General features: G+C 47.2%; 1 protein-coding gene across 3 annotated transcripts in view; it reads right to left on the bottom strand.

Moving 5' to 3' along the window:
• Nucleotides 1-446: 446 nt before the first annotated feature.
• Nucleotides 447-15,497, bottom strand: part of PAQR5 (progestin and adipoQ receptor family member 5) — a 74,226-nt gene continuing 59,175 nt past the window's right edge. For 2 of the 3 annotated variants that reach the window (XM_011385781.2, XM_011385785.2), the window contains exons 6-8: nt 8,192-8,288; nt 6,047-6,188; nt 447-2,833 (exon numbers count right to left, since the gene is read on the bottom strand). In XM_011385781.2, coding sequence (XP_011384083.1) covers nt 2,592-2,833; nt 6,047-6,188; nt 8,192-8,288 — 481 coding nt within the window. In that variant the 3' untranslated portion in view covers nt 447-2,591. Of the gene's footprint in view, nt 2,834-6,046; nt 6,189-8,191; nt 8,289-15,387; nt 15,487-15,497 lie in introns of all 3 variants that reach the window. The other variant, XM_011385789.2, reaches the window with a different exon arrangement.

Here is a 15,497-nt window from a genome sequence, read left to right on the forward strand (position 1 = left end):
TGGGACCTTTGCACTCACTGCTACCCTGACCTGAACCCCGTCCCCCACCCCTCCCTCACACACATGTTGGCACAGCTGGCTCCTTTCCACCCATCGAGTCTCTCCTCAAATGTCAGCCTATCATAGTGCCATCCATTTTCACCTCCCTACCCCACCCTTCTCCAGGCTCATTTTCTTTATAGCACTTACCATCATCTAAATTTATCTATATATCTAGTCTGACTGATTGGTCAGAACATCGGCTCCATGAGGGAGGGATAGCCTAGGTTTTGTTCACTTCTATATCTCCAGTTCCTAGGACAATGTTTGTTGTATATATACCAGGCAATGAATATTCATTGAATGATTTAGTGATGCACACGCGTGCAGGAATCTCTTATGATAAATGAACATGTTTGCAGTGCGGCAGGTGAAATATAACCAAACCAAGTTGGAAACAGGACAAGTATATTATAATAAATACATTTTATTTATTTATTTCTCCCACAGAGTTTAAGAAAAACAGACATTGAAAAACATCTTGAGTTTGGAAATGGGTCTTTGCCTTTTTATCCATAATGGATTGTTGACTAGAAAATCAGAGGCCGGCATTCAACTAATACGTCATTAAATGTCGTTAATACAGTGTTAGTAGGTATTTCATGTAAGAAGGGTATCATGACCAAAACAAATTTAAGACACAGTAGAGCCAAATGAAGTGTTTCTTCTACATATTTGACGAGCCCATTCCATTCCACCTATCTTCTTCAGAACCTCTCAGATGAGCAGTTCCACAAAAAAACACTTCAAGAAAGATTGCAGCAGACCAAATATTTAGATTACTTTGTACTCAAAAAGGCTTCTAAACTTCCTGCTTCTAATTCTAGTCAACAATGACAAATTCATATCTTTAGAAAGAAGTTGGAGCTTTACTTTCTAAAAACTGAGCAATGGAAAATCAAACTCTACAATGAGTGAAGGGAGATACAGTTTGACTAAACGGCCTCATTCAAATGCATTTAAGTTTGATCACAACTATATCTGGTAAATTTTAGAGTAGTGTTTCTCAAAGAGAGGGAGGAGGAAGAGGGCATCCCATTAGGAGTCTATCTGCTGCCATATAATCCCTTTCGAGACAATGAGTGCCACGGTGAGCAATTGCCATCAAGGGGACATGGCATATCTCAAAAGTATATTGAGACATTCAAATTTTTTTGAGAACAACATTAAAAAACTTCACCTGACCCCATGCCAACCTTTTTGACTTTCTGGGATGGTTCAGGCAAAACTATACCCACATCAGACTTAATACTTAATGATAATTAATATATTTGAACTCATTCTCACTCCAAATTAGAAGTTTTCAAATCAATGTACTGAAAACTGTTATAAAATTTTAATTTGTAATTCCAAAAGTATACAATGGAACTAAGTTTACCAAAATTATAAAAAAGTTATGAACACTTGGTCTTATTTTGTTGACTTAACATTTTATTTTTATCTTTAAGCATGATGAAAAAACAACATAACCAAAGATTAAAAAGTGTAAAATTCCTTCAAATCACCCATTATCTTTCAATTATTTGAGCTAAACAAAGAATATTATTTTATTGTTAGAAACAAGAGTATTTGAAAGGCTTCATGTCTTTGGCATTACTAAAATAGGATATTTAAATATTTTACCTTTTTTCACTATAAAATTGAAGTTATAGTAAGATGAAATGGAAGCCCACAAACCCTTCTGAAATAAAATTCCATTAATGATATCAGATTGTTACTAAAAAACAAATTTTGTCATGCAGCTTGCAATTAAGGTACCAAAAAATTTACCAACCCATATAATTTTATCAGTCTACCTTCCCCAGAGAAAGTAAACAAATAAAACTAATGAAATTATATTTCTTGACCACTCTCATCCAATATAAATTGTTTGCTACTTGTCCTTAGAGAATTAGACAATGAGCTATTTACAAGGCCATTCAAGTGTCTGAGCCAGTTAACCACAGAGGCAGTATTCTAAGATATGGAGGTATTCCTGAGTTAGCAAAGAGGATCCTGCATTGTGGATGGCCCCTTAAGTCATTAGCAAGTGTAGATCAGGGGTTGATGGGCCTCTGTTAAAAATTATTTTATGTCAGCATTACTGTATGCTTAGAACACATCATGAAATATTGAACTTTAGTTAGTAATGCAACAGATGAGAAAATGCTCAGTGTTTTAGTACTATGCAGAGTAGAAAGTGGGACACATTGTTCGGTGGTGAGTTGCTGAAAATCATATCAATGAAAACCAAGCTGTTTAATCGAACTATTTAAATAGAATTGGAAAAGTCATTTTTAATAAATTTAAAATTTAATGAAATATTAATGATTGCCTGAACGAGGACTTACTTGAACCCATGTTCCCCTTTCAAAATCACACATACAGAATCAGTGCACATCTAGAGAATTTTCCCCAGTTAAATACCCTATTGATATGAACCCATTCAAAAATGGCAAGACACCAATCATTATGAGTATTTTAGGTCACTCTAAACCAGTACCACTGGCTTATGGTGGTTAGGATATTATAGCTTAATGTTGACATCTGACACAAAAAGCTTATGGTCTGAATCATGTTTCTTTTTTATGTAATTCTGGCTCGGGAATCCGATACAGAGCAGCTGAGAAATAAATTATGTTGCTGAGGCTGAAGATGAGGCAGAGAAGTATGGCTCCGGCTATCTGAGGGAAAGACAGGGCCCTGGAGTTGGCTAGGAGCCATTCTTTCCTCAGAGTCTTGTCCAGAAGTATGGCTTCCATCTGCATGTGTGTGGCCAGGATCACACACACATGGAACAGCTGGTGACTGTGACCTACAGCAAGCACACAAAAGGCCACCAAGATCAGCAATAAAAAAAGAATGACTATTGATACATTCTGTGGTGTGTATGCTAAAAACATCATGCTGAGTGAAAGAAGCTGGACACAAGAAACACATATTGTATGATTCCATTCATATCACATATCCAGAAAAGGTAAATCTATAGTGACAAAATGTAGATTAGTGGTTGCCTTGGGTAGGGGGTGGGAGTAGGGGTGAACAGTTACATGGGCATGAAGGATCTTACTGGGGAGATAAAAATGTTCTAAACCTCATTTATGGTGAATGTTGTACAACTTGGTAAATTTACTAAAACTCCCATTAAATTGTATATTGAAATTAAGGAATTATGTGATTCGTAAAATATACTTAAAATTTTTTATTTAAAAAAAATGTAATGTGAGAAAAATAAAAAGGCCATCAAAGCAAACCAAATTCACCATTCTTATTTTTCACTTGAAAAAATTAGGCATCTCGTTCAAACAAAGGTCACCTCTTAAGAGTCAACACTTATGAGCTCAGATTCTAATTTCAGTGCCCAAGAAGAAACCAGCCAGTCTCTGCTGGCCACTAATGAGGTGGTCTTCCTTCTACTGCTGGTTAATCCCAGACATGACCGGGAGCTCTGCCTCCCCATGACCTGCAGGACCCCAGCTCACTGGTCCATGTCCACAGAGGGTAGGGGCCCAGTAGAGGGTGCTGAGAGGTTAGGGACATGCTCAATTGCTGCCTGGAGAGAAAAGGAGTCCATTGCCCAGGGCAAAGGACTGCTTTGGGGGGCAACTCTCAGACACCAGGAGTAAGATGAGAAGGCCACATGTGTCATGGGCTGTTATGTCTTCCTCTTTCAGATTCATATGTTGAAGTCCTAATTCTCTGTACCTAAGAATGTGACCGTATTTGGAGGTGAGGTCTTTAAGAGACAATTAAGTTAAAATGAGGTCACTAGGGTGGGGCCTATGATTGGTGTCCTTATAAGAAAAGAGATTAGGATATGGACATGCACGTAGACAGAGGGAAGACTACCGGGGAGGGATGGAGAGGATGGCTGTCTGCAAGCCAAGGAGAGGATTCAGAAGAAACCGATCCTGTGGACACCTGGATCTCAGGCTTCTAACTTCCAGAACTGTGAGAAGATAAATTTCTGTTGTTTAAAGCACCTTGTCTGTGGTCCTTTGTTATGGCAGCCCTAACAGACTAATATGACGCAGGAGTTAAATAAGGATTCTCCTTCAGTAAAACAAAAACAAAAACAAGAAAGAGTCCAGTGTTGTATCCCAGGACTTATCCCAGGGTAAGCATTCTATAAATGTGTCCCAGGAAGCGACCAGCCTGGCCACCTGCACAGAGGGGCAGGAGCAGCATCAGGAATGAGAGTGTAGGAGAGTTGGGTCTTTTCAAGAGGGTGGCCAATGAATTCCTTGTGGCAAGGAGCAGCCAGCACCCCAGCCTGGGTTCCCCACGAAGAAGATGTACTTAACGTAGCCACCTCTGCCTCACTCAACGCTATACTAATGGTCTGTGTACTATTTCCAAATCTATGTGATTCAGCAAAGTGATTTCTTGTCCAGCAGACAGCCATGCTCTCTAAGGACACAGTGCCAAGCAGAGAGAAGTGACTGGCTGTGCTCACCAATGGAGGCTCAAACCTGTCTCTATTAGGACAGGAGATAAAAAAGACGGAAGAGCCATGAGTACTGGACATATCTGAAATGTGGCTACAGCAAGAAGAGTGGTTTCAACAATCCTACCTAACAGGAATGGGGTGGAGCTTCCTGTGGGCCAACACTATCCCAACTGGTCAAGTACTTCCCACTTGGATGGTTGGAGAGGAAGTCCCACATATGGCACACTCAATGATATAAGGATGGAGAACGCTCCAAACCCCTTGTTAATGATCTGTCATTAACAGCTGTCTGGCAAATTTCCCCCCATAGGGTTGTCTTTGTTCTTTGTATCTCTAGGCCCAAGAGGATAGGATAGAGGTGATAAAATAAAATGGTATTAAGAAGCCAAGGAGTTGGTTAAATAAGGCCCAGGGCTATTTCTCCTGTAGCCCCCAGATTTCATACACAACCACCTCTACTTTATCCAGCTGGGGCTGAGGTGGTAGATGTGGTCGGCAGGTTTCTGTAGACAGGTACCATTTCCCTGGCCGTCTTGTCTCTCTCTTTTGAAATCTGCCTTCTAAGGATTTTGCTCATAATCTCTCCAGCAGGAGAGAATAAGTAAAGGAGATAAAACTCTAATCAGAATGAACAAAGCAAATCTGGCCATGCATTTTAGGTAGAAGGAGATGGAAAATCATGAACAAAATGGACTTGGGGAGAACCAAGATTCCTGCCCACCATGTGGGGACAAGGAGGGCCCTTGGATCCCCCTGAGAGCTTATCTAAGAAGTTCTCATCCCAAGCGCACATCGGCCTCACCAGAAGTGACCCAAGGGTCCCTCCGCCAGCCAAACCCAGAACCTGAGTGGGGGAGACGCATTCTGCAGTGCCTGCTCCACTACCGCAGATAGGCAGGGAAGGAACTCCACCAGCAGGCGTGAACCCTGTGGCTCTGACACCTCTTCTCCACCACATCACTTCCCTAACTTTAGTGAGCTCAGGCTCACCTGGAGAATCACACAGCCTCTCAGTGAGTGCTGGGCCCCACCCACCAAGTTTCTGGTTTGGGAATATCTGGGGTGGGGCCCAAGAATCTGCATGTTCCCAAATGATGCTGAGACTGCTGGTCTGGGGACCATATCTGAGAACCACTGCTCTACCGGGATTCCTGGCCCCACCTGAACAAGACAAAGGCACACGTTCCCCTCCTCCGCATAGCCCTGCCATCTGGGACCCTCAGAGCCATGTGTACTCTGTCTTTCCTCTTCCCCTCCAGGGCTGACCTCAATGGTCATTTAATAATGGGATTTCACGTTTAGGTAAATATGGGACTCCCTTGGCCCCGTAAGAATGCTTTAGAATCCTAGACCCACTTCTCTATCGTCTCCTATCTTCCCTGACCACTTGCTGGCTGTGTACATCCTGGCCTCTATGAATTCACGATTTTACTCACCTTGGCCTACACCTGGAGAACTTCCTGTAGAACCGCTTCTCTCCCTGTCCCTGCCTCCCCTCTCTAACTGCATTGCTGGTGTCAGGGATGGGAGCTCTCCCCAGCTGGGAAGGCAAGGGCAGCAAGGCCCCCACACACTCACCGATGTAGTCAAAGCATCCAGGGGCTAGGCGCTCCGGCAGGTGGGCAGAGTAGAAGAAAGAGGCCAGGAGAGTCAAGACCATATGCTTCTGGTGGTACACAGTGGCTTCGTTCTGCGCATTCTCCCCTGGGAACAGGAATAGCTGCAGGTATTTAAAAGAAACATCAGGTCTGGAGAGGAGGCCCTCTTGCCATCACCTGCAGACATCTTGGCACACACGTGGGTTTGGACTCCGTAGGCCAAGGCCCCCACCTCCTCAGGGCTGTGGCTTTGAAAGGGAACTCTCAGGGACTGCGTGAGCAGAATTCCTATTCTGAATGGGATCAACTGAGATCCAAGGCAATTGTATTTTAATCCCCCCAAATGCTCATGAGAACCTTTAGGGTTATTTACTTACCCCCCCAAAAAAAAGAAAGAAAAAAAAGAAAAAAGAAGAAGGAAGGAAGACAAAAGATGTGAAGAGAAAAGGAAAGGAAAAGAAAAATCCTATTCCCACTCTTTTTTCTGGGAGTAATGTGTCAGTATAGTAAAAAGTGATCATTTCACACTTGAACTCACTTCTAACCAGCATATCCCCTGAACTGATGCTCTTAATTAAGGTTTTAAGGCCTAGAAATCCCTCGAAGGCCTCTGAATCATCAAAAAGTATTAATGACAGCTATGATACTGTTTCTGAGTTAAGTATGGTTTTCGTGTTGTTGTTATAAATAGCAACAGCAGCCACCACCTTCAGAGGGCACAAAGCCAGGCCTTTTACTCGCATTGTTTCACAGGCACCTCAACAATTGCCATAAGGCAGATTCTATTTCCTCATTTTGTAGATGAGGAAGCTGGGCCGGAGGGTGACTTGCAAACCACTCATTAGAAGTGAAGACAGGATCTGGGTCCAGGCAGGCTAATTTCAGAACCTGCATGATCACCAACATCACCATTTATGGTCAGACCTCCCGACCCACTGCTCACTGCAGCTGTGTGCCAGGAGCCCACTGCGCTTCCAATAACACAGAACCTGACACCAAGAGTTTGGTGGCATGTGAGACCAGCTTGTTCTCTCTGCTCTGGTTTCCTGTGCATGGACTGTGTCCTGGAGGAAGGATATGGGGGAATGGGCTGCACTCGCATCTCTGGGTCTCCCCCAGGCCCACATAGCCAGAGCACAGAGCACATGCTCAGTGCCCCAGCTGAGCGAGCCAGCTCTGCCCCTCCCCTCACTCTTTGCAGTGCCCCCTCCCCCCACAATTTCTACTTCATGCATCGGACCTACAGGTTCCCTCTGGGAGGAGAATGACACTCACTGGGCACTGGCCGTGTGCCAGGCACCACTAAGCCCAGCAGATCTGTTATTTTGATTAATCCATTCTACTCATCCCACGAAGGAGGGGATGTTAATCCCATTCACAGATTAGGAAACTGTAGGCTCAGGCAAGTTAAGTGCATTGTACAGGGTCACAAAGTCAGTGAGTAGTAGGCCTGGGATTTGAAGTCAGGCCCATCTGATTTGAGAATGCATTGACTTCCCCCATCACTGTCTTCCCTCCTACACCCTCTTCCTTCATGTTCTCCATCTAATTCCCATCTGTCCTTTAAGACCTTCATTAATACTTTTTCCATCACTACTAATAACATGTTAATTGATGTAATGTATAATAATGCTTTTCTTGGTCTCTTGCCACCAGCCAGCACGATCTCATATAATCCTTTACACACGATCTCATATAATCCTTCCACAGCCTGATGAAAGGAGGTGTGATTACCATGCCCATTTTACAGAGGAGAGAAATCAAGGCACCAAGATGAAAGATGACTTGCCCAAATGTTCACAGTGAGTAAATGTTAGAGATTTGCCTTCAGAGCCTGCTCTCCTGGTCACTCTACGAAATCCCAGGCTGCGTCCCCTCCCCAGACCTCTGCAATTGCTCCTGAGCCTCCGGTCAGCGCTGGCAGCTGGCACATCTCCTATGGTTCATCAGGGCTTTGTGTCATGCCGTCTCCAACTACTCTGCAAGTGCCAGTAAGGGAGCCCCTGGGTCTCCACTCCCATATGTCCTGTGGTGACTAGTGTGGTGCTCTGACCCCCAGGAGCTCAGGAAACAACTGACTCTCTGGCACTGCCCACAGGCAGAGGAGATGGAGCTGGGCCCTTACCCTGTAGAAGATGGGGAGGGAGTCCCAGGTGTAGGGATAAGCAAATGCAAGGACGCGGAGCATCTTACAGAGCCTGGGCCTCTGGAGTTCCAGAAACCTAAATAAGGGAAGGAGTGGGTGGGAAATAGGAATGAAAGGAGTGTCAGTAAATTACACACACACACACACACACACACACACATGCGCACGCAAATTAAAAATAACCAAGGGCAAGCAGTCAATGGGAGGCAAGCATTTTTGCACAACCTCCTCCAGCGGCTTCTCCACCAGCCTTTTCCGGACCTCGCCCTGCCATCTCCACCCCCAGGGAAGTAGCTCAACCTCAGATGTGTAAAGATCTCAGGGGAAAGGGTCTCCTTGCACCATGAGAAACAATGGTATCCAGGAAGGAGAGTTGGGCAGAAGCCCTTCAAACGCCAAGTTATCTAACTGCCAAAGAACGTTTTAGAAGTACAGTGACCACCAGGACAGGGAGATGTGTCAGAGTGGGTGGCCCCAGTGGCAAAGGTCTCTGGGAGGAGCACATCTGCAAAGTTGAGATGCCTAACTAGTCAGAGCCACCCTGGTAATTTCCGTGCAGAAGCTCTGTTTCAATTAGGTGTTTAATTACTTTGTGAGGTTTCTAGAATATTTAATACCACACACAGGGATACTAGCCTGGGGAAACTGAGTAAATGTGGTCTTTCCTTCCTTGCTTATCACCATACCCATCCACCTCGAATCCAAAGACAAATGAGGCTAACATTAACATGAGTGGTACTGGCTGTCACAGACAGGCAGGTGCTCCAGGATGTTGTATAACGGGGACTCAGCTGGTGTGGGCCTGGCCTAAGGAGGGGGCAGCAGCTGAGGGTGTGGGGAGCTGAAGGGCAAAGACAATGTCCACACAAAACCACGGCCTTGAATTGGGCTCAGGTAAAGGAATGCTCACACATCTGGGCCAGGTGGTGGGACAAACATCCACTTCAATACCTCAGTGTGTGCCAGAGGGCTGGGTGCCCCCTTGGTGCCCACAGGGCTGCATAAGGATTGCGCAGAGCCAGGGAGCAGAGGCTCGAGGGATGACTGTTCTGGTGTGGTCTGTAGGACAAGGCAGGCACTCGGGCCCTCTCAGCCTCCCCAACAGTTCTGCCCTCATCATGCTACCCCATGGGGGATGGGGTCTGTGTCCTGCCACCACTCCTTACCTCTGCTCCCCAGACCCCCTCTCCTAGCCCACAAGTCTGCCCCTTCTCTCCCAAATACAGTCTGCCGCTTCTCCCAGGATTGGCCCATTTTCCCTGGCCAGGTTATCCATGTCCCCAAAGAGCCAGGGCAGTCACCTGACCACAAATGCCACTGCTACCCATATCCTTGGGTGTGGGGACATGGCAGAGATTCCCATATATACCTCCTGGTTGGTTGCGAACCGTCTTGAGGGCTGGAGCTGGGTCCACTCAGGTTTGGATCCCCCACGTCCAGCTCAGAAGCACGTCTGAGGATGTAGACATCCACCAGGCTGTGTTTCTGCTCAGCCCTCAGGGCTGCCAAGAATGGGGATCCATGTTCCAGGGTAAGAGGCAGCCCTATGGGCCTGAGAAGCTCCATGGCCTCCAGAGACAGGCTTCGACTTCACTCAAGCCCCCTGGCACATCTCTCCATTCCTGACCCTGCCCATCAATCAGAGAAACATGTGGCAGGCACGGGGTGGAAAAGGAACAGAAGTTCAAGGAGAAGGAGAAAGATAAATAAGGGACCTCAATTCATCATCCCCCAAAACAAGAACCCCAGCCTTGGAGTAAACCACAAACCCCAGGACAGGTGAAGCAGCATAGTGCCATGATCTCGTAAGCAGAGTTTGACCTGGATACCCTGGGTTCGAATCCTGCCTCTGCTCTTCGTGACCGTGTGACCCGGCAGGTCATGTCACCCTTGTGAACCTCAGAATCCTGGCGTGTAACACAGAAACAATGACTCTACCCCCTCAGAGGCTTGCTGCAAGGATTTGATGAAATGGTACTCACAAAAAACATATGACTGTGCATAGCACAGAGTAACGCTCATTAAATGGCAGCTTTTGCAAACAGGTGTGTCATGGGGCCCATTCTCTCCCCCACTCATCCTGTAGCCACATTGTACCAGAAAATAAGAATACGAGGTAACAGACGGCTCTGGGTGATTTGTCTAAAGTTGGATGAGTAATAAGAGGCAAAGCTAGGATTTAAACCCAGGGTTATCTGGCTCCTGTTCCACACCCCCGCCATCCAGCAGGCTGAGCAGGCCTCAGACCACTACCCAGCCTTTGTCCTTACCTACGCCCCTCTGCTCCAGGGAACAAACCGAATACACTCCCACTGACCCCAGAACCAGGGCTCGTGTCAACAGCCTCCTCAGCCCCCCTGGCAGATCCAGTCTGACCATGGCAAGCCCGCTCCCTCCTTCCCCATGCACTGCTACCACCTGTCATTTCTGAGTTAAAAGAGGCTCGCTGTGAAAGTGCACTCTTTCTGTGGCCACTTACACAGGAAGAAAGCTGGCTCTGGCTGGTGAGGGCCATCCCCCAAACCATGGATTTCCTGCGACTTGAGACAACATTTCGCCCGGCCTGATAAAGTGCTTGATAAAGTGCTTCCCCAGGGGCAAACGAATCAGCCTCTCCAGCTGCAAAGCCGAGTCTATGGTGGGGGGAAAAAAGGAGAAAAAGCAGAACAGAAAAGAGACGGCACAGAGAATAAAAGGCAGAAGGGCCAGCAGCCTCAGAGAGGGGCCAACCACTACTAAGGTGCAAATCCAGGTTAGGCCAGAGAGTGTCGCCACAGTCAGAGATTCTGAGAGGGAGAGGTGGGAGCCTCGAATCCCACAAAGCACCCCAGGCCTCAAAGCCCCACCTGGTATGGCAGTTCCTGCTCCCTAGAGTTGAGGAACCAATTTATAGGGAGTCAGCCTTCCTCTGCCCAGAACCAGACTGGCAGGAAACACCAGATTTCTGGAGAAGCCTCCATCAGGAGATGGTCAGTGCAGTACCAGCCTGTTTTAAAATCTCGTCAATCTTGTTACAACAAAGCTAGACAGGTTTGCAAGCGAATTCTGGAACTAGCGTTTAAAACTAGTCAGCCTTTGAAAATACCATTCTATTGCACAGGGGTGTGTGTATGCGTGGGTGGGGTGCTGCAGAGATGTGTGGACATTTCCACACACTGGCTGCTGGCCCTACCAGTACTTTGTCATATAGCTGAGCCCTCTCACCTCCAGATGTGTCTGAGAAACACTGTCTGCTGAGCCTCCTGTTTCCAGCTCTGACCTCTGCACCCACTTCCAGGCCTGCTCCACGAGGCTATGACCTGCCACGGCACCACTGCCATGGTGTGGCTCATTTTCCACCAGTGATGATGATTCTTTTCCTTCCCTCACAGCACTGACCACAAAGCATTTCACTGAGCAAGTACTTGTCAAGAACACAATGGTTGGATGCTTTGGCTGGATGAACAAAAAAGTCCCCACAGTGACTCGTGATGCACGGCAAACACTGTAACTAACGTCCCTAAGGGAGTGACACCTTCCTGGGCTTTTGGGTGGTTGGCAGGTGTGAGCAGGCCAGGTGTGAGCAGGCCAGATCTCTGTCGCACCCTCTGGCTCTAAGAGCCACAGAGAAGTCACACATCCCCTCGTTCCCTTCTCAAATGCTACAGAACAAGAAAGCAGCTTTGAACTAAATTCCATGATAATAAGGACTAAAAACCAACCAGGGGGGCGCACAGTTCCCCACGTGGGGATTTATCTTAAGGATGTGTGCTATAATGGAATAACTGCCATTTAAGCCATGATCGTCTGATGAGCATGTGAATAAGTGAAAAGCTACTAATGAGATTCCTGGTCTCCTGTGCTCAGGGAAGGAGAAGGTGCTTCTCTCTCCCCTACCCTACCACCCTGGCCATACTACGAACCTATGGAGCAGGAGGGAACGGCAGGAGAGAAATTTAGGGAAAGACACTGGCATTGTAGACTGCCCAAACCAGAAAGAGCCTAGAAGGCATCTTCTCAGATGCCCTTGTTTAAGGTGTAGACACTGAAGCTCAGAGGAGGTGGTGACTGGCCCGAGGCCACACCGCAAGTCTACGAGATCCAGCATTCCATGGGGCATGTGCCCTCTTCTCCACCTGCTTCTCCTGAGGTTAATCAGGGCCGGAGTCACCCCCTGCCCATGAGTCATCCTCCACACTCTGCAGACACTGAAGACCATGAAGAGAGGGAAGGAACACAAAAAGGACAGGCTTGGCAGAGCAGGGAAGCTGTCAACATGGAAAAGAGAGAGAACAAGGGCCCTCAGAACAGGGCATCCCGCACATCTCTGGTGCTGAGACCGGCGTTTGCCCCCTCTCCCCTTCTGTTCCAGCACAGCCCCCTACGTCAGTGGTTGTTAACACACCTGGAAGCCCCTCAGGGCATGGAAGCTGAGTCCAAGGAATTGTCTTCCTAGGAAGATTACTGTCTTTCATGAGCACAGAGCCAGTCCGCAGTAGAACATTCGAGGCGCTTCAAATCCCCAGCTGCCTTTGGAGCCCATCTCTAGCTGCTCTCTCCCTTCCAGCTGTGCAAGATCCAGCAACCCTGAATCTCTTTGCTGCCTCCCAAGGCAGTCCCATCCTCTCCAGCCCCCCTGCCCTTGTCCAGGCTGTTTTCTCCGTCCAAAGGTCCTCTCCTCTCCAGCTAAAGTGTTCTACCTCTCTCAATAATCAGTCCTAATGCCACTTCACAGAACCCTGGGTATCCAGGCAGGTGTCATTCTGTGTTATCATTATTTGTTTATGTTACATTCTGTAATGCTACACTCCAAAGGCCATTTCCCTTGGCCTTTAGGGGAAATGAAGACTCCATCTGGACTTCTGGGGGATCTTCAGTCTGTCTCTCCTAATCACTGGGTGCTCTCTGGGGGCAAAGACTGCGCCCCACTCCTTCTGATATTCCAAGATCTTAACATGATGCCTGGAGTATGGCAGGCATCTAAAGAATGTTGAATGGATGGATGGATGGATGGATGGATGGATGGATGGATGGATGGATGGTTGGGTGGACAGGTGGTTGGCTGAAATAGACACAGATGTGCCCCATAAATAGATAGAAATAATCCATTTCATTGACAAGGGAAAAGCCCCCAAACACAGGCATTCAAGAGATTCCTGGCCAACCTGCCTTGCCAAACAAGTTTGTCCAAAGGTACCAGGCTTGCCACATGTAAAAGATCCATTCATCATATCAGGGGGACTCCTCACTAGAAGGAAACCATCTACCCTGGTGGCTTATAGGTAACTGAGGAAGCTTTAAAAAAAATGCATCAAATGTTCCAGGAATTTGCATTGGGAGCTCATGGGAAAGCAGCCCTAGATCATGAACTCTGGGACTGTTTCTTGCACACCCACGAAGCCTTCCCAGCCTCCTCAGCCCATAGTGCTCACCTCTCTGGATCCTAACTTCCAAACACCAGAGCTACATGGCCTTGAAGGAGCTAACCAGACAGGACAGTGACTCGTCCAAGGACCAGATCCAGGTGTGTCCGGGTCCATGGACCAGGCCATCAGTCAGCCCACTCATCCAGGCACAGTGCCTTGTGGGCATGCTTCATCTTTCTTGGGAAGTTTTTGGCATCTTGGTTACTTTTCTATTTGTGTCTCACCTAAGGCAGGAATCTGACTCTCTCCATCCTACTCTCTCCATCACCTGTGCAGCCCTTCCAGCACTGGCCTGGCATGGGGGCTGTACTTCAGAAAGAGCTTTTAATCCCCAAGGTCCTTGAGAAACTGGGGAAGAAGGAAGGAAATAACCATCCTATGGCATCTGATTATATTCTCTACCCTTTGGGCAGACCCTATTGCCTCACAGCTTTAGGGGAGCTCTGTGATTTCCAGGAAAAGAGAAAAGAGTTCACCCTCCAATTCCATGCCCAGGCCTTTCCGTGGGACAAACTAACACAAAACGCAATGCTGAGACTGTGTCTACAAAGGAGACTCACACTCCTGGAAATGTAAGGACAGGTAAGTTGGGGCAAGTTGGGGCAAGTATTCTCAATGCTATTTAAGAATCTATCCTTCCGTTCAAAAAAAAAAAAAAAAAAAAAAAAGCCAGTTTGTCAAGTTTGTGAAACTTGCATACCTCTTGGTCCCACAAAACCCAAGTGTCACCCAAAGAAAGCTAGAGCCAAAAGCACTGTGAAGAAGATACAGAAGCATGCCTCTCCTTCCTTTTTTTCCTGTGCAGAGGGAGGGTGGACGGGTGCAGGTGACAGTAGTAATTCTTTGAGGACTACACCCATCTAATAGGGAGACTCAAAGTGGCTCACTGGAATCACGGTTGAGGGGACAGATGGTCAGGTGTGACCAGCCCACCTACCATGGCGCCACTGAAGGTCCCTAGCCTGCGAAGAACCCAGCACCTGGCACCGTCTACAAAGGCTGCTGCCCTGACACCACTATTTGAGAGGTTTCCTAAATAATTTAGGGAACCAGAGCTTTTGGACAGTCACTTTTACAAAGAGCTGAATAAACTAGAGTAGTTATCCTCAAAACAATGTCTCTTGTACTCCAATACGCTTTCTTGAGTGAAAGGAAAAAAAATAGAATTAGAGCCAGGGAGCCAAGTGTGACTCATGGCCATGGAGTTTCACCTGGGGGATGTGTCCAACATCTGAATATCATCCATCAGCCATCACAAGTATCTAGAGGCAGGCCCACTCAGTCATGGGTAGCAGACTGCCTGTTTGTAGGGTGCTCCTCTGGGCCATGCTTGTGCCAGGTGTTCTAGGTATGTATGTTACCTGTAATCCTTACATCTGTCTCACAAGGTAGATGTGTTGGCCCCATTTTACAGATGAGCAAACTGAGGGTCAAGGAGGCTAAATGACTATCTAGCAACAGGACCAGCTGTATAATTTGTAGGGCCCAGTGCAAAGTGAAAGTGTAGGACTCCCTTTGAAAAAATCATTAAGAATTTCAGGATAGCAATAGCAGAGCATTAAACCAAGTATGGTGCCCTCCTGATCGCGGGGCCCTGAGCAACTGTACAGGCTGTGTGCCCATGAAGCTGGTCCCGCTCAGCCACAGGAAGTCCATGTGGAACTGAGCGCCAGGCTCCCAAGTGCATCTTCTGCTGTTCCTTCCCACAGTCCATGGATCTGCATGCAGGATCACCCTCCCCGTCCCATCTGAGATACGGTGGCCAGGTACCTGGAGTAGCAGGAGAGGCCAGTGCTGACGATGGTGTTCAGCACAGCCAGGGTCACGTAGTAGTCACAGAAGGTGGTATGCACCAGAGCATCGGGGAATGTATAGGCAGA

The sequence above is a fragment of the Pteropus vampyrus genome, unplaced genomic scaffold (genome assembly GCF_000151845.1).
Source record: "Pteropus vampyrus isolate Shadow unplaced genomic scaffold, Pvam_2.0 Scaffold15, whole genome shotgun sequence".
In the NCBI taxonomy this organism is placed as follows: domain Eukaryota; kingdom Metazoa; phylum Chordata; class Mammalia; order Chiroptera; family Pteropodidae; genus Pteropus; species Pteropus vampyrus.